Source organism: Acinonyx jubatus, chromosome B3 (genome assembly GCF_027475565.1).
Source record: "Acinonyx jubatus isolate Ajub_Pintada_27869175 chromosome B3, VMU_Ajub_asm_v1.0, whole genome shotgun sequence".
NCBI lineage: Eukaryota > Metazoa > Chordata > Mammalia > Carnivora > Felidae > Acinonyx > Acinonyx jubatus.
Genome location: NC_069386.1, coordinates 52,170,504 through 52,188,515, shown reverse-complemented (window position 1 = coordinate 52,188,515; position 18,012 = coordinate 52,170,504). Strand labels below are relative to the sequence as shown.

Genomic DNA, 18,012 nt, shown 5'->3' with positions numbered 1-18,012 from the left:
GCAAAGATGATGCATGTTTAAAACAATTCTTTTTCAGTAGGTTTCATATAAAGAAGCATATTTTGTGCTTTTATTCATTTTTCCTACTTTTTAGACTTTCGATATGTAATGCATGACAAAATTTATGTTGATAATAGGCATGTGTGCAGATGAAATATGCAAGAAAATCTTTAAAGTAGTTTGAGGTTCCTTTTAGGCTTATTTTTCCTCTTCTATTTTGTCTGTTGTTGTGGATTGGATTCCCTGGCAAGTGCATTCCGTGATGGAGTTTCGCATGCAGAATATTAAGGCAGTGCCCTTGTGATCAACACCTATGGAAGGAAGGAGAAAGAAGCAGGTTTGAGCAGAGGAGGAAGTTAAGATGCAATGCAGTGCCAACAGCAGCCTCTGCTGATCCCATGAGGAGCTCTGAAGTTAGAGTGGCCCTTCTTCAGAGTTGACCTGAGTTGGACCCAAATGGGTGGCCAGGACTGTGGCCAGGACTTCTGTCCCACAGTCACTGGGTTTGGGCTTCCCTGGGAAGTGGTGTGATCTGAGGCGAGGTGACTCTTTGCATCTGAGGCAATCCTAGAGAGGACTGTACTCCCAACAGTTGGGGCAACAAGTCCTTTATTGAAGGATGATCTGGATGGAGCATCCCAGGGTCTACCATACTTGCTTTTTTTTGTTGTTGTTGTTAAACTGATATTTAAATCATTTATTAGTAAAGCTTGGAGAGTTGCCCTTTTTCCTTATTAATTAAAGGATATTTTTTGATAAATAGGGTTACAGAAACACTGGGAATTTATGAATCCCTTTGAGTTCCTGTTGTTGAGCATCCTAGAGATGCTAGGGGTCATTTTAGTGGTTCCCATGACCACTTTTGGATCCGCTCTTACAAAGACAGCCAATTTTCTTCTAAGAGGTCTGGTGGATAAATAATAGCTTTATTTTTAAAAAAACTTTTTAGAAGGCTTTTTTGGTACATGAAAGAAAGGGAGAAACGAAGGTATTCATAAAAGGAAAATTTAGCAGTAAAATTCATTGTGGAGGATTGGACTAATTCCCCATAGGGCATTCTTTATTAACACTCAAATTTTCTTTCAGCCAATTACTATTTAATAGTATTAGTTCTTCACTCAGTATGAAGTGTGACCACCTGTCTATGTTTTTGGCATATATAGAAAATCAAATTGATCATGAGTCCAACAAATTAGAAAGGAATAATAACTTGTACAGATGATTCTGAGTTTTTCTTTTAGATTCATTTTATGATCTGTTTTGTAGTACAAATGTTAAAATGCTATTTTGGGCCATGACAGGGATGCTTAAATGATCCAAGAGCAAAGGAGACATGGTTCTTAAACAAAAACAATAAAGGTTAACTTTGGCTGTTTCAGCCTGTCCTTGGTGATTATCTTAGTCAGTACAGAGTCACAGATGTAATAACTTTTGGGACAGCAGTAGGTGAGTCCAAACTCTAACCATGACTTTAAGTTCTTCCATCTCCAGTAAAAAGGCTCATAATCTTCATGCTTTTTCAAAAAAATCTTTTTTCTCTTACAGATCAAACCTCATTTCATTAAAAAATTTTTTTGGGGGGGTGTCTGGGTGGCTCAGTCAGTTGGGCGTCCGACTTTGGCTCAGGTCATGATCTCACACTCCATGAGTTCAAGCCCCGCATTGGGCTCTATACTGACACCTCAGAGCCTGGAGCCTGCTTTGGATTCTTGTCTCCCTCCCTCTCTGCCCCTCCACTGCTCATGCTCTCTCTCTGTCTCAAAAATTAAAAAATTAAAAAAAATTTTTTTTAAATGTTTATTTATTTTTGAGACAGAGCGCGCAAGCAGGGGAGGGGCAGAGAGAGAAGGAGACACAGAATCTGAAGCAGGCTCCAGGCTCTGAGCTGTTAGCACAGAGTCCAGTGCTGGGCTCAAACCCACGAACCCGTGAGGTCATGACCTGAGCTGAAGTCGGACGCTTAACCAACTGAGCCACCCAGGGCACCCAAACCTCATTCATTTTAATAAAATTACATTTATAATAGTTGACTATGTAGCTAGAGTTCACATTAAGAAAACTTTTTGGATTAAATCAAAGGAGTGGATTTGAATGATTTGTTGGGTTTTTTTTTGCTTTCAACAGGATTTTATTTAATGAATTTATTGGGTGGTTATAGCCAAGAAACTTATTAAGAGTCATTTCTGATCTTTAACTCCTCAGAATTAAAGGTATTTTTGAAAAGTCAGTGGAGGAAAGGAGCTAATTTATAGTAGTTTTGATTTGGACAACTTATTCAAGCAATTAAGTGATCTGAAATTTTTAACTAAGTCTAGGGTTCTAGTGCCTTAAATCCTTTAGCTGGAGGGTGTGGGGACATTGGATGAAACTAAAATAACATCATGGGATCTAGGTTTTACTTCCTGACATAGAGTATATAATACGAAAGCTGTTTTTAAGAGGTCATGGCAATGATGTGTTTTTAAAAATGCCTCAAAAAAGTAAGTTATTTAAGCAGCAGTTATTTAAGTTGACTTGATTTCATTATTAATCTCCTTAGGACAAATAGCTTGAAGCTGGAAGGTATAAAGAAATTATGGGGGAAAGAGGGCTATCTTCCCAAGAAAGAAGGCAAAACTGAGGATGAAACTGAAGTTCCGCCTGTTCCTCAAGAGAGTATAATAATGGAGAATGTAGACCAAACTATAATTAAAAAGGATCAGTCTCAAGTCCTTACCCAATCTAAAGAGGAGAAAGAAAAGCAGCTGCTGGCGTCATCATTATTTGTTGGGCTAGGAACAGAAAGTACAATCAATTTGGTAAGTAGTCTGTTATAGTCCTCTGAGAATCTTTGTCCCTGTCTTGTACAAAAAAACCGGGCTCTACGAAAGCTCTTGGCTGTCATCTATATGCACAGTGGAAAATGGCTTCCCTAGCTCCAGAGCCACCAGTGATACACTTTTTATATTTCTGAAAGAGAAATTCTAAATGGCTTAGCTTGAGTCAGGTGTTCTCTGTAGTCCAGTCAGCTGGGGCAAGGGTCAGGGTCCAAATAAAGTTACAAATATGACCATAGGTATTACTCCCATGGGTGGATAGGACAGTTCTCAGTGGGAAGTATTTTCGGTAGTAATAGTTCAATAATATTGATATGTCTTTGGGAAAAGTACTTCTCAAAATGGTATTTTTAATAGTAAAAGATAGGAATCAATTTAGATGTCTAACAGTAGGAGAGTGAGTACATAAATTATATTAGCTCAGAATATTACTCAGCCATTAAAAATGATAAATACTTCATTATAAAATAAAGAATACATGTGACATATGAAGCAAAAAAAACAATATAAAGTTTTATTTATATTTTGTTTATAACTGTTAAGGAGATAAAAATGTATTGAGACTGAAAGGAATTACCCCAAAATGAAAATAATACTCAGGCATTATGATTATGATGGTTTTCAAAACTTTTTATGCTGATATATTACTATCATAGGAAAAGAATGAAAACTCAGAGTGAAGGACAGGTGCTATTTTTGAGCATCTGAGAATTCCATGTAATTGCCAATTTGGTGGACTGATGGACCTACCTGGTACAAAATAGTGATTAGAGCTACCTTTTCTTCAGTTTTACATCATTACAGTGCTTTCATCTTCCCTCTGTCCTGGTGGAATTTTCCTTCCATCCCTGTAATACTCTTTGCTTGTTTTCTCTCTCTTTTTAGACCCCATTTCTATCAGACTTGAGATCCCCTCCTAAGGAAAAAAAAAAATTTCAATCTAAAAGTTATAAATAAGTAATGTATCTTAATGCTGTCTCAGTCAGCATTTGCAGTTCAGCAAAGTGACTTATCTTGGGTCTCTAAGATGTTCCAGCTGGCTGTGGTAAGGGTATCAGTGAATGCCTGGCACTGAAGGGGCAAGTTCTCTGGGGTCACAGTGCGCCCAGGCTTATAGAACCCTGATTTGTGAACCCCATAGCTGATGTCGAAGGATTTCTGCCCTTTCAACAACATGCAAAGCTTTCAACTAAACAGTCTTTCTCAAGAAAACATTCATTGTGACAAATTCATTATCAGGCTTTTTTTTTTGTGGTGCGCTTGAAATCAGAAATGTAAGGAGGGTGTTTTTCCTTTTAAGGTATGCTAAATCTTTTCTGGGTTAATTTTTTTACATAATCCATTCTGAGTATCAAAGCTTTTTGTTTTTCCTCATCTTTGCCTTTTATTTTGTATTCATTTTTGTTACTTTTTTAAGTTTTTATTTAAATTCTGGTTAGTGAACATAGTGTAATATTAGTTTCAGGTGTAGAATTTAGTGACTCGACATTTGCGTACAACACCTGGTGCTCATCACAACAAGAGCCCTCCTTAATGCCCATCACCTATTAACCCATTCCCCCCTCTCCACCTCCCCTCAGCAACCCTCAGTTTGTTCTCTATAGCCAAGAGTCTGTTTCTTGATTTTATTCTTTTACCTTCATTTTTTATTTAAAAAAAAAATTTTTTTTTAACGTTTTATTTATTTTTGAGACAGAGACAGAGCATGAACGGGGGAGGGGCAGAGAGAGAGGGAGACACAGAATCGGAAGCAGGCTCTGAGCCATCAGCCCAGAGCCCGATGCGGGGCTCGAACTCACGGACCGCGAGATCGTGACCTGAGCCGAAGTTGGACGTTTAACCAACTGAGCCACCCAGGCGCCCCTTTACCTTCATTTTTTAAATGTTTATTTATTTTTGGGAGAGAGAGAGCATGAGTAGGGGAGGGACAGAGAGAGAGAGAGAAAGAGAATCCCAAGCAGACCCCGAGCTGCCAGCGCAGAGCCTGATGTGGGGCTTGAACCGACAAGTTGTGAGGTCATGATCTGAGCTGAAACCAGGAGTTGGACACTTAACCAACTGAGCCACCCAGGCGCCCCTCTTTTACCTTCATTTTTAAAAGTCATTTTCTCTGGGGTAACAAATTCTAGGTTAACTGTTTGTTTTCTTTAAATGTTAACATTAACCAAGATGTCACTCTAGTGTACTGTGGCTTGTGTAGCTCCTGATTAACAGCAGGATAGACACTATAGAAAAAAAAATTATTAAGCATGCAGACAAAGTAGTAGAAACAACCCAAAATGAAGCACAGAAAAGAGAAAAAACAAATGAAAAAACTCAGAACATCAGTGACCTGAGTAACAATATTGAACAGTGTAATACACATCTAATTCGAGTCCCTTGGTTACTTGGAAATGGAAGTCCTTCACCCACCCACTTTTTTTCATTTTTGTGTTAGTAGAATTTTAGTTCTTCTTTGATGACTTCTGAATTGAACTATAGGAGACATCTGCTGAAAGCTGGAAGAGGTGTTGGCACTTGAGGGAGTGAGAGGGTATGGAAGAGGAACTAGAATTCTGCTTAGCTGGAATCACGTGAAGGGTGGCCACACCATGTTAAAGCCCCTAGGAGGATGGAGATGTGGATTTAGAGTAGTGCCAGACTGCTGCCCTGATTCTAGGCAACTTTGGGAGGCAAGGGGAATTGTGAGCTACCACTCCACTCTTACATAGATTTGCAGACCACTCCCCAGGAGTGTTGGCTTAAGGATGGCAAATTTGCCATTCCCGGCACCGGAATCAGTAGCAAACATCACTAGTCAATTACAAAATTCTTGCCTGCTGTATGTGTGTCAGTCATTGCCAGTTGGTTCGTGAGGTAAAATCAGTTTTTCTTCTCTGTTTATTGACTTGTGGGCCATGAAATCACGATTATCATAGACAACTGAACCAGAGTTTGAGCCATCCATGTATTTGAGGGTATCTTCTCTTCTACAGGACAACTCTGGAAACTCAAATAACGGCTGGGTTTCTCACTGTTCTTAATTTGTGCAATTCTGTACTCTAACATTCTGAAATTGATCAAGTTTTTAGAATTGTTCACCAATGACTTTTTGACTTTCTTTTTTTGACGTTATGTATATTTAATGGGAAATAAGATTTAGCTAATAGTTCAAAGTGAGGTAACTGTCATAATTTTAGGGTTTAACATTTTATTCATCTCTGATTCTTTTGTTAATCTATGCTTTATACATAGACTCTTAACAAATTAGTAAATTGTTCATTTGAAATTATAGAAAGATGTTTAAAACTCATGACTGGTAGAATGGGTTTTTTAGATATTGTTATATTTTATTTTCGCAGCTAGGAAAAGCAGATACCGTATCTCACAAGTTCAGAAGGAAATCAAAAGTCAAGGAAACCAAAAGTGGAGAAACAACCAGTGCTCAGAATATGCCCTGTTCTTACTTTAGTTCTTCGTCAGATGTGACTTATGAAGATGATTATTATTTGGATACTTTGCAGGATAGAGGAGACAAAGAATTAAATAAGTTTTCTCTCAACTCAGAACTTTTGGATTCTGAGTCACTCACAGAACTGCCCTCCGTTGAGAAACTCTCCAGTTGCACACTGTCTACACCTTCTTTGTTCACTGATGATATGGAAGGTCTTCACTCTCCTTCGTCCACTGCAGCCTCAGTTGCTAATGAAATCTCTTTAGCTTCTTCTCTGTTGGAAGAAACTTCTGAACACATGCATTCAGATCTTGTGGAGGTCTGTAATAATGAAACCATATCAGTGTCTTCTTACAAAATTTGGAAAGATGACTGTTTACTGGTGGTCTGGTCAGTTTCTAATAAGAGTGGTTTGGAATTGAAAAGTGCTGACTTAGAAATTTCTTCTGCAGAAAATTTCAAGGTAAGACAATGAATGGTTCCTTATTTCTTTCTTAAAGGGGTAATGCTTACTTAGTGTTTCTGCTCTTGACTCTTCTGATGATTTATAAATTTCATCCACATCCTTTCCTCTTTAGCAAAAAGACCCAAAGGTGTGACAGGTTTTTCATTATTTTGAATAAGGACGAATTATTCAAAAGAGACAAGGAAACATAATAAAGATTTTCCAGCTATATTGGGGAAGGCCATAAATATAAATATATAAAGTGAGTTTGGACAGAGCACAGTAGTTAAGAATGTAGGCTCTTGGGACACCTGGGTGGCTCAGTCGGTTGGGCGTCTGACTTTGGCTCAGGTCATGTTCTCAGGGTTCATGGTTTGAGCCCCGCGTTGGGCTCTGTGCTGACAGCTCAGAGCCTGGAGCCTGCTTCCTATTCTGTGTCTCCCTGTCTCTGGCCCTCCCCTGCTCATGCTCTGTCTCACTCTCTCTCTTTCAAAAATAAATAAACATTACAAAAAAAATAATAAAAAAAAAAGAATGTAGACTCTTGACTCTGAATGCTTGGCTTTGAATCTTTCTTTTGCTACTTACTAGCTGTGTTACATGGTCAGGTTATGTAACTGCTTTGTGGCTTTCAGTTTCCTCACATTTAAAATGAAGATATTAATAGTGTCTGCCTTTACTGTGAGGAGTAAATGAGTTAATATCTGTAAAATGCTTACAGCAGTACCTAGCACTTGGTAGGTGTTAGTGTGTTATTATTTTCAGTGTGAATTTTGTGTTTTTTTGCTCCTTTTAAATGTCTCACAGAACTGCCATATTCATTCATTCTTCATTCTTGCCATAAACACTGAAACAGAGTGCTCAATTTAGCAAAGCAGAACATCAAGGAGTAAGAATATTGAAGGATAATATTGTATACTGTCTGCTGTCTTTTTCTTTCATTGATTTATGTTGAGTGCTTGGGCATCAATTCTATTTCTTCCCTAGAGAATTGCCATTTTGATATTACATTATTGTATGGATGTCCTTGCTGGAGTTATGAGACTTGACCAGTAGATAGTTATTTCACAAGACTGACCAATTTCTTCTGTGAGCTAAAATGTGTTGAACGGGATATTACCTGAGCCACTGACCAGAGCAGAAGTTCTGACTGTAGGTGTTCATTAGGACCACCTATGGAACTTAAAGAAACAAAACAAAACAAAACAAAATCTAATTCAGTTGCTTGGGCTCGACTCCCCATAGGTTGAGTAAGGGTGTACTGTAGCTTGAGAAAAGAAGACACGTGTGTGTGTGTGTGTGTGTGTGTGTGTGTGTGTGTGTGTGTGTGTTGGTTGTGGTGTTTTTGGGTTTTGTTTTGTTTTGTTTTTTAACTCTCCTGTTTTAAACATCTAGTGCTAGTCAGGATTGAGAACCAAATAATCTTTTTGTTGTTGTTACTAAATTATACAGAGGTTTTCACTGCAATTTGTCACATAACTTTTACCTGTATATTAATTATCTGTGCTAGTAAATTTTTCTCAAGTGAAGTTGTTAGTCATTTTTATACTGTAGTTTGTTATTAACATCTCACAATAGTATGCTTTTAAATTCAATTAAATAGAAAATTGGTATTCATATAATAGTCTGTATTGATCCTTTCTTCAATACTTTTATTACTTTTGTTTACAGATCACTGAGAAACCTGGATGCTGCTTGCCTGTAATAGAAACAGAAAGCATCAAAACCTTTCAATATAGTGTACAGATGGAGAAACCTTTTACAGAAGGGAATCTTTTTGGTTTTATAAATTATCAGATGATGGATACTCATTCTGTTCAGCTCGAATTTTCTGTAAACTTATCACTATTAGATTTCATTAGGTAAATATTTTCTGGAATGTTAATTCAAGTTACTCATTCAGCAAATATTTATTAGGCCTTTTCTCTGGACAGAAGCTGCACTAGGCGCTGCAGAGTAAAATAATTCAAAGCTAGATACAGTCCCTACCCTTAGGGAGAGTCCAGTCTAGGGAAGAGACATTGAACAATCACATGAATGCATAAATAATTTTGTTTTTTGTTTTTTAAATTTTTTTTTTCAACGTTTATTTATTTTTGGGACAGAGAGAGACAGAGCATGAACGGGGGAGGGGCAGAGAGAGAGGGAGACACAGAATCGGAAACAGGCTCCAGGCCCTGAGCCATCAGCCCAGAGCCTGATGCGGGGCTCGAACTCACGGACCGCGAGATCGTGACCTGGCTGAAGTCGGACACTTAACCGACTGCGCCACCTAGGCGCCCCAAATGCATAAATAATTTTGAATTGTGCTTTTAAGAGAAAGTAAATGGTACAATGAGTGATTATAGTATGGGACCTGATTTACGTTGGGGTTGATTAGTAATTTTGGAAAACTTCTGAGAGAAAGTAATATTAAAGTAATGTTTAAATTGAAATAACTTCAAAGATTCCAGGTGGCTTCTTTTTAAAGCTTTTAAAGTCTCTCTCAGTTATATTTCATTTATTTGATTAATTCTTTCATAAAATCTGTTTATTAAGGTTTAGAGATCTGCAAGAAAATTACTCAAGGTTATTAAACTTTAATTAGAGATATAGTAAGTATTTAGCATTATACAAGGCACTAAGCCGTGTTACCAAAATAATTGAAAACAAATTCTTCATTTTTCTGTTCTCATTTGGTTTTATGGATATATTTTACTGTATTCAAATATTTTTTTTAAATGAAGGCTGCCTGAACCAAAAATGCAGAATGCCAATAAATATCTGTAAAAATTTTTAACCTTCACACATTAACTGTGTTTCACTGCTGTAATTTTTGCCTACTCTTTACAATCTTTTAGTAAGAATGTGTCTCTCAGTCTGTCAAAGAGTTTTCATGGCCTTGGTGCTGTATGAGATAGAATCCAGCCTTCCAAAAACTTATACTCTCTGACTAAAAAGGTATATCCCATGGTGAGCATTAGTAACCTGAAGCAGCACAGTATGTATAATTAACAGTTCTTCTGTGTGTATTAATAAAATCCTATGTATGTTTTAAAAGTATTTTCTCCATTATAAAATCAGTGTATAATTATTACAAAAATTCAAATGCTATGGAAAAGTATAAGTAAAATATAAAAGTTCCTTGTAATTCTACCCCCAGAGACCCAGTGTTAACTATTTGATCTTCAGTCTCATGAACCATTTTCAAAAATACATTTGTTAAAATCCTTTCCTTAGTCTGAGTTATGTGAGGTGCTAGATCTTCATATTTATACTCTGTACATGATGTTGATAGTGTCTTATTGTCCCCAAATTCAAAGTATATTTATATTTGAATGATTCATCAAATTACTTGGTAAAAATTTTTTTAACTTGGTAAAATTTTGCCGAAATGACTAATGCTCAGAAAAAGAACTGAGTGATTTATTGGAAACACATTGACACTTTAATAAAATCTTCTTTTAGTATTTCCTAAGTTTGGAGGTTGATGGTAAGCATTCTAATTCTAATCATAGTTTAAAAACATAAATTTTGTGGGGCCCAGATTTACAATGATTATGTTTTATTACCATGAGTCATTTGAAATGTATTTGTTTAGAATTAATTTCATTCTTTTGGACATATCTAATTTTAAAAATTATTTTCAGACCGTTGAAAATCTCAACTGAAAACTTTGGCAAACTCTGGTTATCCTTCGCAAATGATGTGAAGCAAAATGTAAAAATGTCAGAATCTCAAGCTGCTCTGCCTTCTGCCCTGAAGACCCTGCAACAGAAACTAAGACTTCATGTTGTTGAAATTATAGGTTCGTAGAGTTATGAAAAGGCAATTTTGTGTTTATGGGGGCTTTCTCACAGAACACAAATCAACTTTTACAAGTATCAGATTTCTTAGAGCTATTATTTCCTGTTACGAATACCTTTCAAATGAGTGTGTTGTTCAGACTTTATTAAAGAATTTTTTGTGTGGTAAAGTATAACAGGATTTACCATTTTAACCCAGTTTTAACTGTATAGTTTATTGGCATTAAGTGCATTCATGTTGTGCAACCATTGCCACCATCACTTCCATAACTCTTTCCTCTTGCCTAAAACTCTGTGCCCTTTAAACACTAACTCCTCATTCCCCCTTCCTCTCCAGCTCCTGACCACCACCATTCTTATTTCTGTCTCTCTGAATTCAACTACTGTAGGGATCTCATATAAGCAGAATCATGCAATACTTGTCCTTTTGTGACTGGCTTATTTCACTTAGCATAATGTCTTCAAGGTTCATTCGTGTGTAGCATATGTCAAAATTTCCTTCCTTTTTAAGCCTGAATACTATTCCTTATATGAATATACCACATTTTATTCATCCATTCATCTGTCGATGGACACTTGGGTTGCTTCCACCTTTTGGCTATTATGAAAAATGATGCTCTGAGTGTGGGTGTGTACACATACCTGTTTTTGAGTCCCTGCTGTCAGTTCTTTTGGTTATATATGCAGAAGTAGAATTTCTGGATTATATGGTAATTTTTGTTCAATTTTTGGGGAAACTGCCATATTATTTTCCACAGCATCTGTACCATTTATATTCCTACCAGCAGTGCACAGAGGTTCCAGTTTCTCCACATCCTCACCAACAGTTGTTATATGTATATGAGTGTGTGTGTGTGTGTGTGTATGTGTGTGTGTGTGTGTGTCTTATAGGATTAGTAGCTCCTTGTGATTTTAATTTGCAGTTCCTTACTGATCAGTGATGTTGAATATCTTTTCACGTGCTTCTTGGTCATTTGTGTATCTTGGAGAAATGTCTGAGTCCTTTTGTCTTAAAGAATTTTCAATTTATGTTTTCTTGTAGGCAATGAAGGGCTTTTGGCCTGTCAGCTGCTCCCATCCATCCCCTGCTTGCTGCATTTTCGAGTTCATGGTGACGTATTAGCCCTGTGGTTCAGATCCTCCTGCTCTACTCTTCCTGACTATTTACTGTATCAGTGTCAAAAGGTAGTGGAGGGATCCTAGCAGAAGCTCTGCTTTTATTTTACTCCATCAAAATAAATGGTTTACATAGATAAACTTATTTACCAAAGTAAAAAGAACTCCTGGTACTTCTAATGAAAACGGGGATTATTACAAGCTGTGGTTTTATGTGTTTTCTTTATGAATCCTGATCAAGAAAGATCCCTAAGAAACTGTATCCTTAACCTTTTACTCAGGATTGTACAGTATGTTTGGGTCTCACAAAAGTGACCTGAACTAATGTTATAAACTGCTAATGATTTATATGTCACTTAGTGTAGAGGGACTGAAAATATTTATTTTGTTATAAATAATTTTATAGCAAATTTACTCTAGTGCTAGCTGATTTGTAGTAAAGCCAAGTCTCCGTTCTCTGCATTAATGGTGGGGGAGTTGGGGGGAGACATGGCATTGATCATCCCAAACCTAATTTGTATTTGGCTTTGGAATGCAGTGTAAGCTTTTCGATAGGGAAGTCATTACTTTCAATTATTTTTTGCTTGGATAAGTGTTGAAATAAATTGGCACAGCACACACTAACAGTTTAGGAGATCCATGAGCATGCTGGATATCGGGGGGATTCAATCTGTGATATAGTTTTTATTGTAGATAACTTGTTACACATAATTGCAGATAATTCAGCTACAGAATTTGTCCGTTTTCCACTTGAACTTATTTTTAAAGTTCAAAATGAATCCTTATTTTAAATGTATTCTTATTTTAAAAACCCAGAGCCATTTACAAAATATTATCATATAAAAACATAACCTATAAGAGGACAGAATACTAAAACAGATATAAAAGGACTTTGTAGTTATGGCAACTATCTTAGTTACCATTTAGGTCCATTTAGGTCCTTTTGACAAACTAAATTTTGTGAGTATAAATGGCAAAACCATCTTTCCTGGCTTTTGAATCTGCTAATACTCAATGGATACAACCAGAACAGTGATACTTAATCTGTATATGTACAGATTCTTCAGTAAGATACATCATTTTCATGTTGTAATTGTGCCTTTATGGCCTATGTCAGAATTCTTGTCAGTGAAAGAAGAAGTTAGGCCTACTATGAACAATGGACCACAATCTTGAGATTGTACATTAAAGTTAAAAACTGAAATAGTAAGTATTTTATAAAATCTTATGGTGCTGTGGAAAATATTTATTATTTCACTTTTTCTGACACTTCACCATGGAGACTGTTCAGGTAATACAGTTTTAAGTCATTGCAGTTAATACTCTGGTTAATTGGTACTGTTTATCATCCACGTGTGGAATTCTGGTTTAAATTATCTCAATCATAACTGATAAAGATACTAAAGGGATTCCCTAGAGCTGTTAGGTTTTATTAGTTTTTTGTGTCTAGCATTTTTCTCCCTAAAAACAAAAGCACTGTTTTTAAAAATTAAAGTTACTCATTTTTAAAAATGTCACTTCTTGTTAATTTCATGTTTTTAAAAACATACAGTAAAACCTTGCTATGAAAGTAATGATAAGTGACTAGAATTTCCTGAATAGGTTTCTCTTTTGAATAGAAGGTCAGATTCATCTTTATGCTCCCAGCAGCGTCATGTGAAGAGAATGAGCTCTCTTGGATGTGGTGGACACTGGTAGCTAGACTTACCAGCTTCCTCTTTATTTTTGCCTCTGTCAACAGCACCCCTCTCCCCCAACCCCCGATTCTGTTGTTACTCTGACAAAAAATTAGGAAGTACCCTCTCACTTTGTAGAGGAATACAGTATGTGGCAAAGGAGGTGCTCCAATTTTTTGTGTGTCCTTACTTCTGTGTGTGTGCATGATCACCAAGGCTAGGTTGAGTATAGAGCAGTGTGTGTAAGGTGCCCAGCAAGCAGATGGACGACTATCTAGGAGAGATTACAATGGGCTACTCTGCTGCTTTGTTAAAAGGTTGGTCGTGAATCGCAACTGACAGTTGTCAGTAACATTGCTTGGCCAACAGAGCTGTCTGATGGTGGGAGATGTGTAATGGTAGGTTAGGGCCAGGAGCATCATTTTAGCTTGTCAAAGGGAACATAGTGTCACTTTTGTTCTTTCTGAATCCACTAAATAAAAAGTAGAGTAATGGAGTTTCCACTGAAACATTTAGTAGAATGTTTACAATTTTTATATTTTTATGGCTTTAAAACAATAGTAGGAAAGAGTGAATTTTAAAGAACTTCGGAGCAGTGTGTATCTGCCTAAATTAATTCAGTGTTTTAAGTTCCAAATCAGGCATCACCAACCTTTTTTGCATTGCAGGAAGATGTGACTGTAAAGTAGGGACCATGATTCTTGTGGGCAGATAATCCTCTTTACCTTACAGTCATGGTTTAAAGTGAAGGGGCAGCATCTGGAGTAGAGCTGTGGTGGGGATGCTCAGCGTGTGAGTTCTGTGCCAGGCACCTTCACTGAGAGTGCAGGCGGCGGCAGGTGTGACTCTGGGGGAGAATAAAGGGCAGACGGCAAAACCTTAAGAGCAGGTGAATGAAGAAGGATCAGGCTCCCGCCAGAGTAGTCCCTGTGGAGGTGGGTGGATCAGGCTCAAGGGAAAGTGGGGCCCTGAGTAAGGGTACTTCTGAAGAGAGGGCAGATGGAAGGTGAGCAGTTACCAAGTGCTAATGTGCCAAGTGTGTCCGCATGTTCTTTGCAGGGGGGCACTATTTAAATAGTAACCTGCTATCCTCTACCAAAAAACAGTTGTGCTGAAAATGCAGTATTGTATTTTTTCCTTTATTTTGTTTCATGTCAGTAATACTGTAAAATATTGAGTTCTTTGTCTTCTTTTTTATGGATGAATGTGATCTTTGTCTCATGATTGTGAGCCACTGCAAGTGCACTGAACCTATTCACAAGTCTTTAAGGTGTTTTGCTGTGTTAAAATTTTAGAGGGAAAAATGCAAGTGAGAATAACAACCTAATAGGCATTAATGACTTTATTTTGGAGTTGAATTCTGTAATTTGAAAAACAATTCGGCTAAATATGTAATAAATACAAAGTGATCTATATTGTTCTTTGGTCTGTATATTTTTTATTATCTAAATAGCTAATAAGTAATCCTATTCAGTAATTTGATAGGGTTGGTGAAAAGGAGCAGAAGCAACTGGAATGGGATGAAAAGAGTGATTTACTCATTGCAGTCCCTCAAAGAATCTGGCCTAATTGGTTAAAAGTAAAGATACTGCTGTTTCTGTGTGATGTTCAAAGAGAACTTTGTGGGCTTCAGGCATGGATTCGTTCTCAGGTGTGTGTCCATATCCCCTAGGTCAGCTTATCCTAGCCTGACCAGAGCATTCAGAGCAGTGCTTTCTTTCCACGATGCCCTCTCCGTACAGCCGCCTTAAGATGCAAGAAACACAGTAAGTCGAAAGGTGATTTAGTGAGTCTCTGTCTCTACGTGTGTATCCTGAAACACAAAGCTAGATCAGAAATGGCATTTAAATCTCACTGACTTATGCCTACTATTGGCTATAATGTGTGGCAGGCAAGAAGTTCTGAGACTTGAAGCCCCATCTTTGGGACACTGAAGGTAAAGGAGGTTTAAATGCACCACACCCACTGCAGTAATTGACAAGAAGGGACTCTTAAAGGGAGGGATGGCCTGCTGCCAAACCTGGTAGTCAAAGTTAATGATTGTATGAAAGTTACTTGTTTATGTGTGTGCATAATGAAAGACTATGAGCTTTTAATGGTTAAGAGCCATGCATATATTCTATTCTGTGTTCCTTTGCCTGATGCATAATATAGGCATTCAGTAATAGGGACTCAGCCTACTGAATGAATGACTAAAAAGACTTGTCCCATCAAAGTAAATAATCTGAGACCAGGTAATATCTAGGGATTGACTTTAGCAATCCTGTGGCTCTTCTAGAAGTAAAGAAAAGTGATCAGATTTAGTTTATAGATATAAGTTAGCAGAAAGGGGTTTTCGTGAAAATAGCTTGTGCCAGTTTCTACCTGGTGGAAGAGAGGAAGCATGACTGCTTGATGAGACCTTTACCAGCCTGAAGGTTAAGTCCTGTGAGAAGTTGCCATGCCATTTAAGAGATCTCTCTGCAGATACAGTGTGATTACAGATAGATACTATGACTTGGAGGAGGAGGACGTTTCTGCGTTATGGCAGATGTTCATGAAGTTTTAGTGATCGAAAGGAACTGGTTTTAGGACAGAAAGCAGTGGACATTTGATCAGTGAAGTTAATGATAGCTAATGAATGTGATAAGGCAGATTTACTAGCTAAGCTAGCATTACATGTTTCTTCAGAAGAGTGAGCACTGTGATAGTGTGAGGGACAGCTATAAATTAATAAGGCCAACAGCATCAGGAAAGTTGGGAAAGAACAGTTCTGAATAAAGTAGCAGGAAGCAGAATTACTTAAAAGGAAATGTGTTTCCTATGCATCATGTGGGAAACTTTATGGTAGGTGCATGGATCCAAGACAGGATGGTACCCAAAAGATGGGTCCATAGAACCCTGAGAACTTAAAGATTGTGAGTTGGATACAGGGAGGATGGGCTTGGGCATGGGGGAGAGACAGATGATGTCAAACACCGTGAGTTTTCTGGAGCATCTGTAATGCTGCAAATGTAGTGAGTTCTTCTAAGTGGTTGCAACTAGATTGTGGGCTTCTTTCCAAGAGAAGAGTCAATTTTCTTTAGTTATTTTAAACTATTTTTATAAGTGGATGAGTACTTTTCCTTCCCCAAAACATATTGCAGATACCACTAAATAGCTGGCCTTAGGAAGTTTTTCCCTAATGAGGTCTGGCAGGACATGTGCTAAATGGATGGAGACTAGAGCCCAGAGATTATTTTTTGTATTTCAATGAGAGAAAAGTACTTGGAAATCTGTTTAATTGTACAACTCCATCCTTTATGTTGTGTGACAAGTAGGAAGTAACAGAAGCAAGGTGTGATATATTCTTAGGGAGAGGTGTTTGGTCTGAATTGCTACTGTATAATTTAATGAAGTTGAGGGCAAAACCAGTGACTGGAACAAGCTGGTCTCCAATGATGATCAAGGTATGAGACCTGATAGATCAAGGTTAAGAATTTATTTTTTCATCTTAGTTAACTGATTAATAGTTGCTGGGGTTAAACAGAAGAGTTACGGTGAGCTGTGGGAAAAACGAAATGATTTGGACCCAAATATTGGATCAGTCTTCATCCACAGAAGTGATAAGTGTCTTTTGTTATTCATAAAAAGCCTTTTTAAGCACATCCGAGTTCATGCTCATCAAGTGACTTACAGTGGCATTGCTACAGAGCCTCAGGACGGGGTTGGTCACCAGAAAGACCCAAGTTGGAACTTTCAGCCCCACTCACCTACCTCTGGGAAGGGAAAAGGGAGGGGTAGGGTGGCTGGAGATTAAGTTCTAGAAAAACTCTTGAGTAGGATTCGTGAACTTCCATGTGGGTGAGGCATCCCATTTCCATGGGGACAGAAGTTCCTGTGCTCAGGACCCTTTCAGACTTTGCCTGATGTACCTCTTCATCTGGATGTTCTTGAAGTGTGGCCAGTCAGAATTGAGATGTGTTTTCAGTATAAAATTGAAATGTGTTTTAAGTATAAATATTGGATTTAAAAGACTTCATGCAAAAGTAAAATACCACTATATATTAAGAATATTGAAATTGTATTTTAGATATATTAAACCAAATAAAGTGGATTATCAAAATTAATTTTACTTGTTTCTTTTTAATATGGCTACTAGAAAATTTAAACTTCATATGTGATTACATTATGTTTCTATTGGATAGTGCTGTCATAGATCTAACTTTCAACTAAGATCTCAATTTATAGTCCTATAAAGGCCAAATCTAGAAAAAACAATCAGTGATTATTCTATCCCTTGCTTGCTGCTAATTCTGATATTAAATCCATTATTCTTAAACTTTAATGGCAATTCAGAGAGAATTATATCTTCTTAAAATGGAGAATTTTCCTCCACTTCTGGAAGAATTTGATTATTCTTGTCTTTGTCTCCTTCCTATGTCTAATTCATCTTTGTCTAAACTGCTATTAATGTGTTCAATTCATACATAATATTTTTTAATCTCCAGAAGTTCCATTGGATCTTTTTTTATATCTTTAATTTCTTTCTTCACCATGGTCATGTTTTTGTTTTTTTTTTTTCCAACATGGAGTATATATTTTAATAGCTGTTGTCATGTCCTTGGTGGCTTATTCTGGCATCTTTGTTATTTCTCTCTTTCTCTAAAATAAAAAAGATAGAGTGTGAACGGAGGTGTGGGGAAATAGGTTCTACTTACATAAATGGGTTAGAAAAAAGCTTAGGGCAGAAAGCTGCCACCATGGGGCAAAAGTGCCTGAG

At 37.2% G+C, this 18,012-nt stretch overlaps 1 protein-coding gene across 1 annotated transcript in view; it reads left to right on the top strand.

The window, feature by feature from the left end:
• Nucleotides 1–14,686, top strand: part of AP4E1 (adaptor related protein complex 4 subunit epsilon 1) — a 61,045-nt gene extending 46,359 nt beyond the window's left edge. Inside the window, exons 17-21 of the mRNA XM_053224026.1 lie at nucleotides 2,540–2,798; nucleotides 6,158–6,712; nucleotides 8,366–8,556; nucleotides 10,324–10,481; nucleotides 11,522–14,686. Of these exons, the coding sequence (XP_053080001.1) occupies nucleotides 2,540–2,798; nucleotides 6,158–6,712; nucleotides 8,366–8,556; nucleotides 10,324–10,481; nucleotides 11,522–11,682 (1,324 nt within the window). The 3' untranslated portion in view covers nucleotides 11,683–14,686. The remainder of the gene's footprint in view (nucleotides 1–2,539; nucleotides 2,799–6,157; nucleotides 6,713–8,365; nucleotides 8,557–10,323; nucleotides 10,482–11,521) is intronic.
• Nucleotides 14,687–18,012: the final 3,326 nt, after the last annotated feature.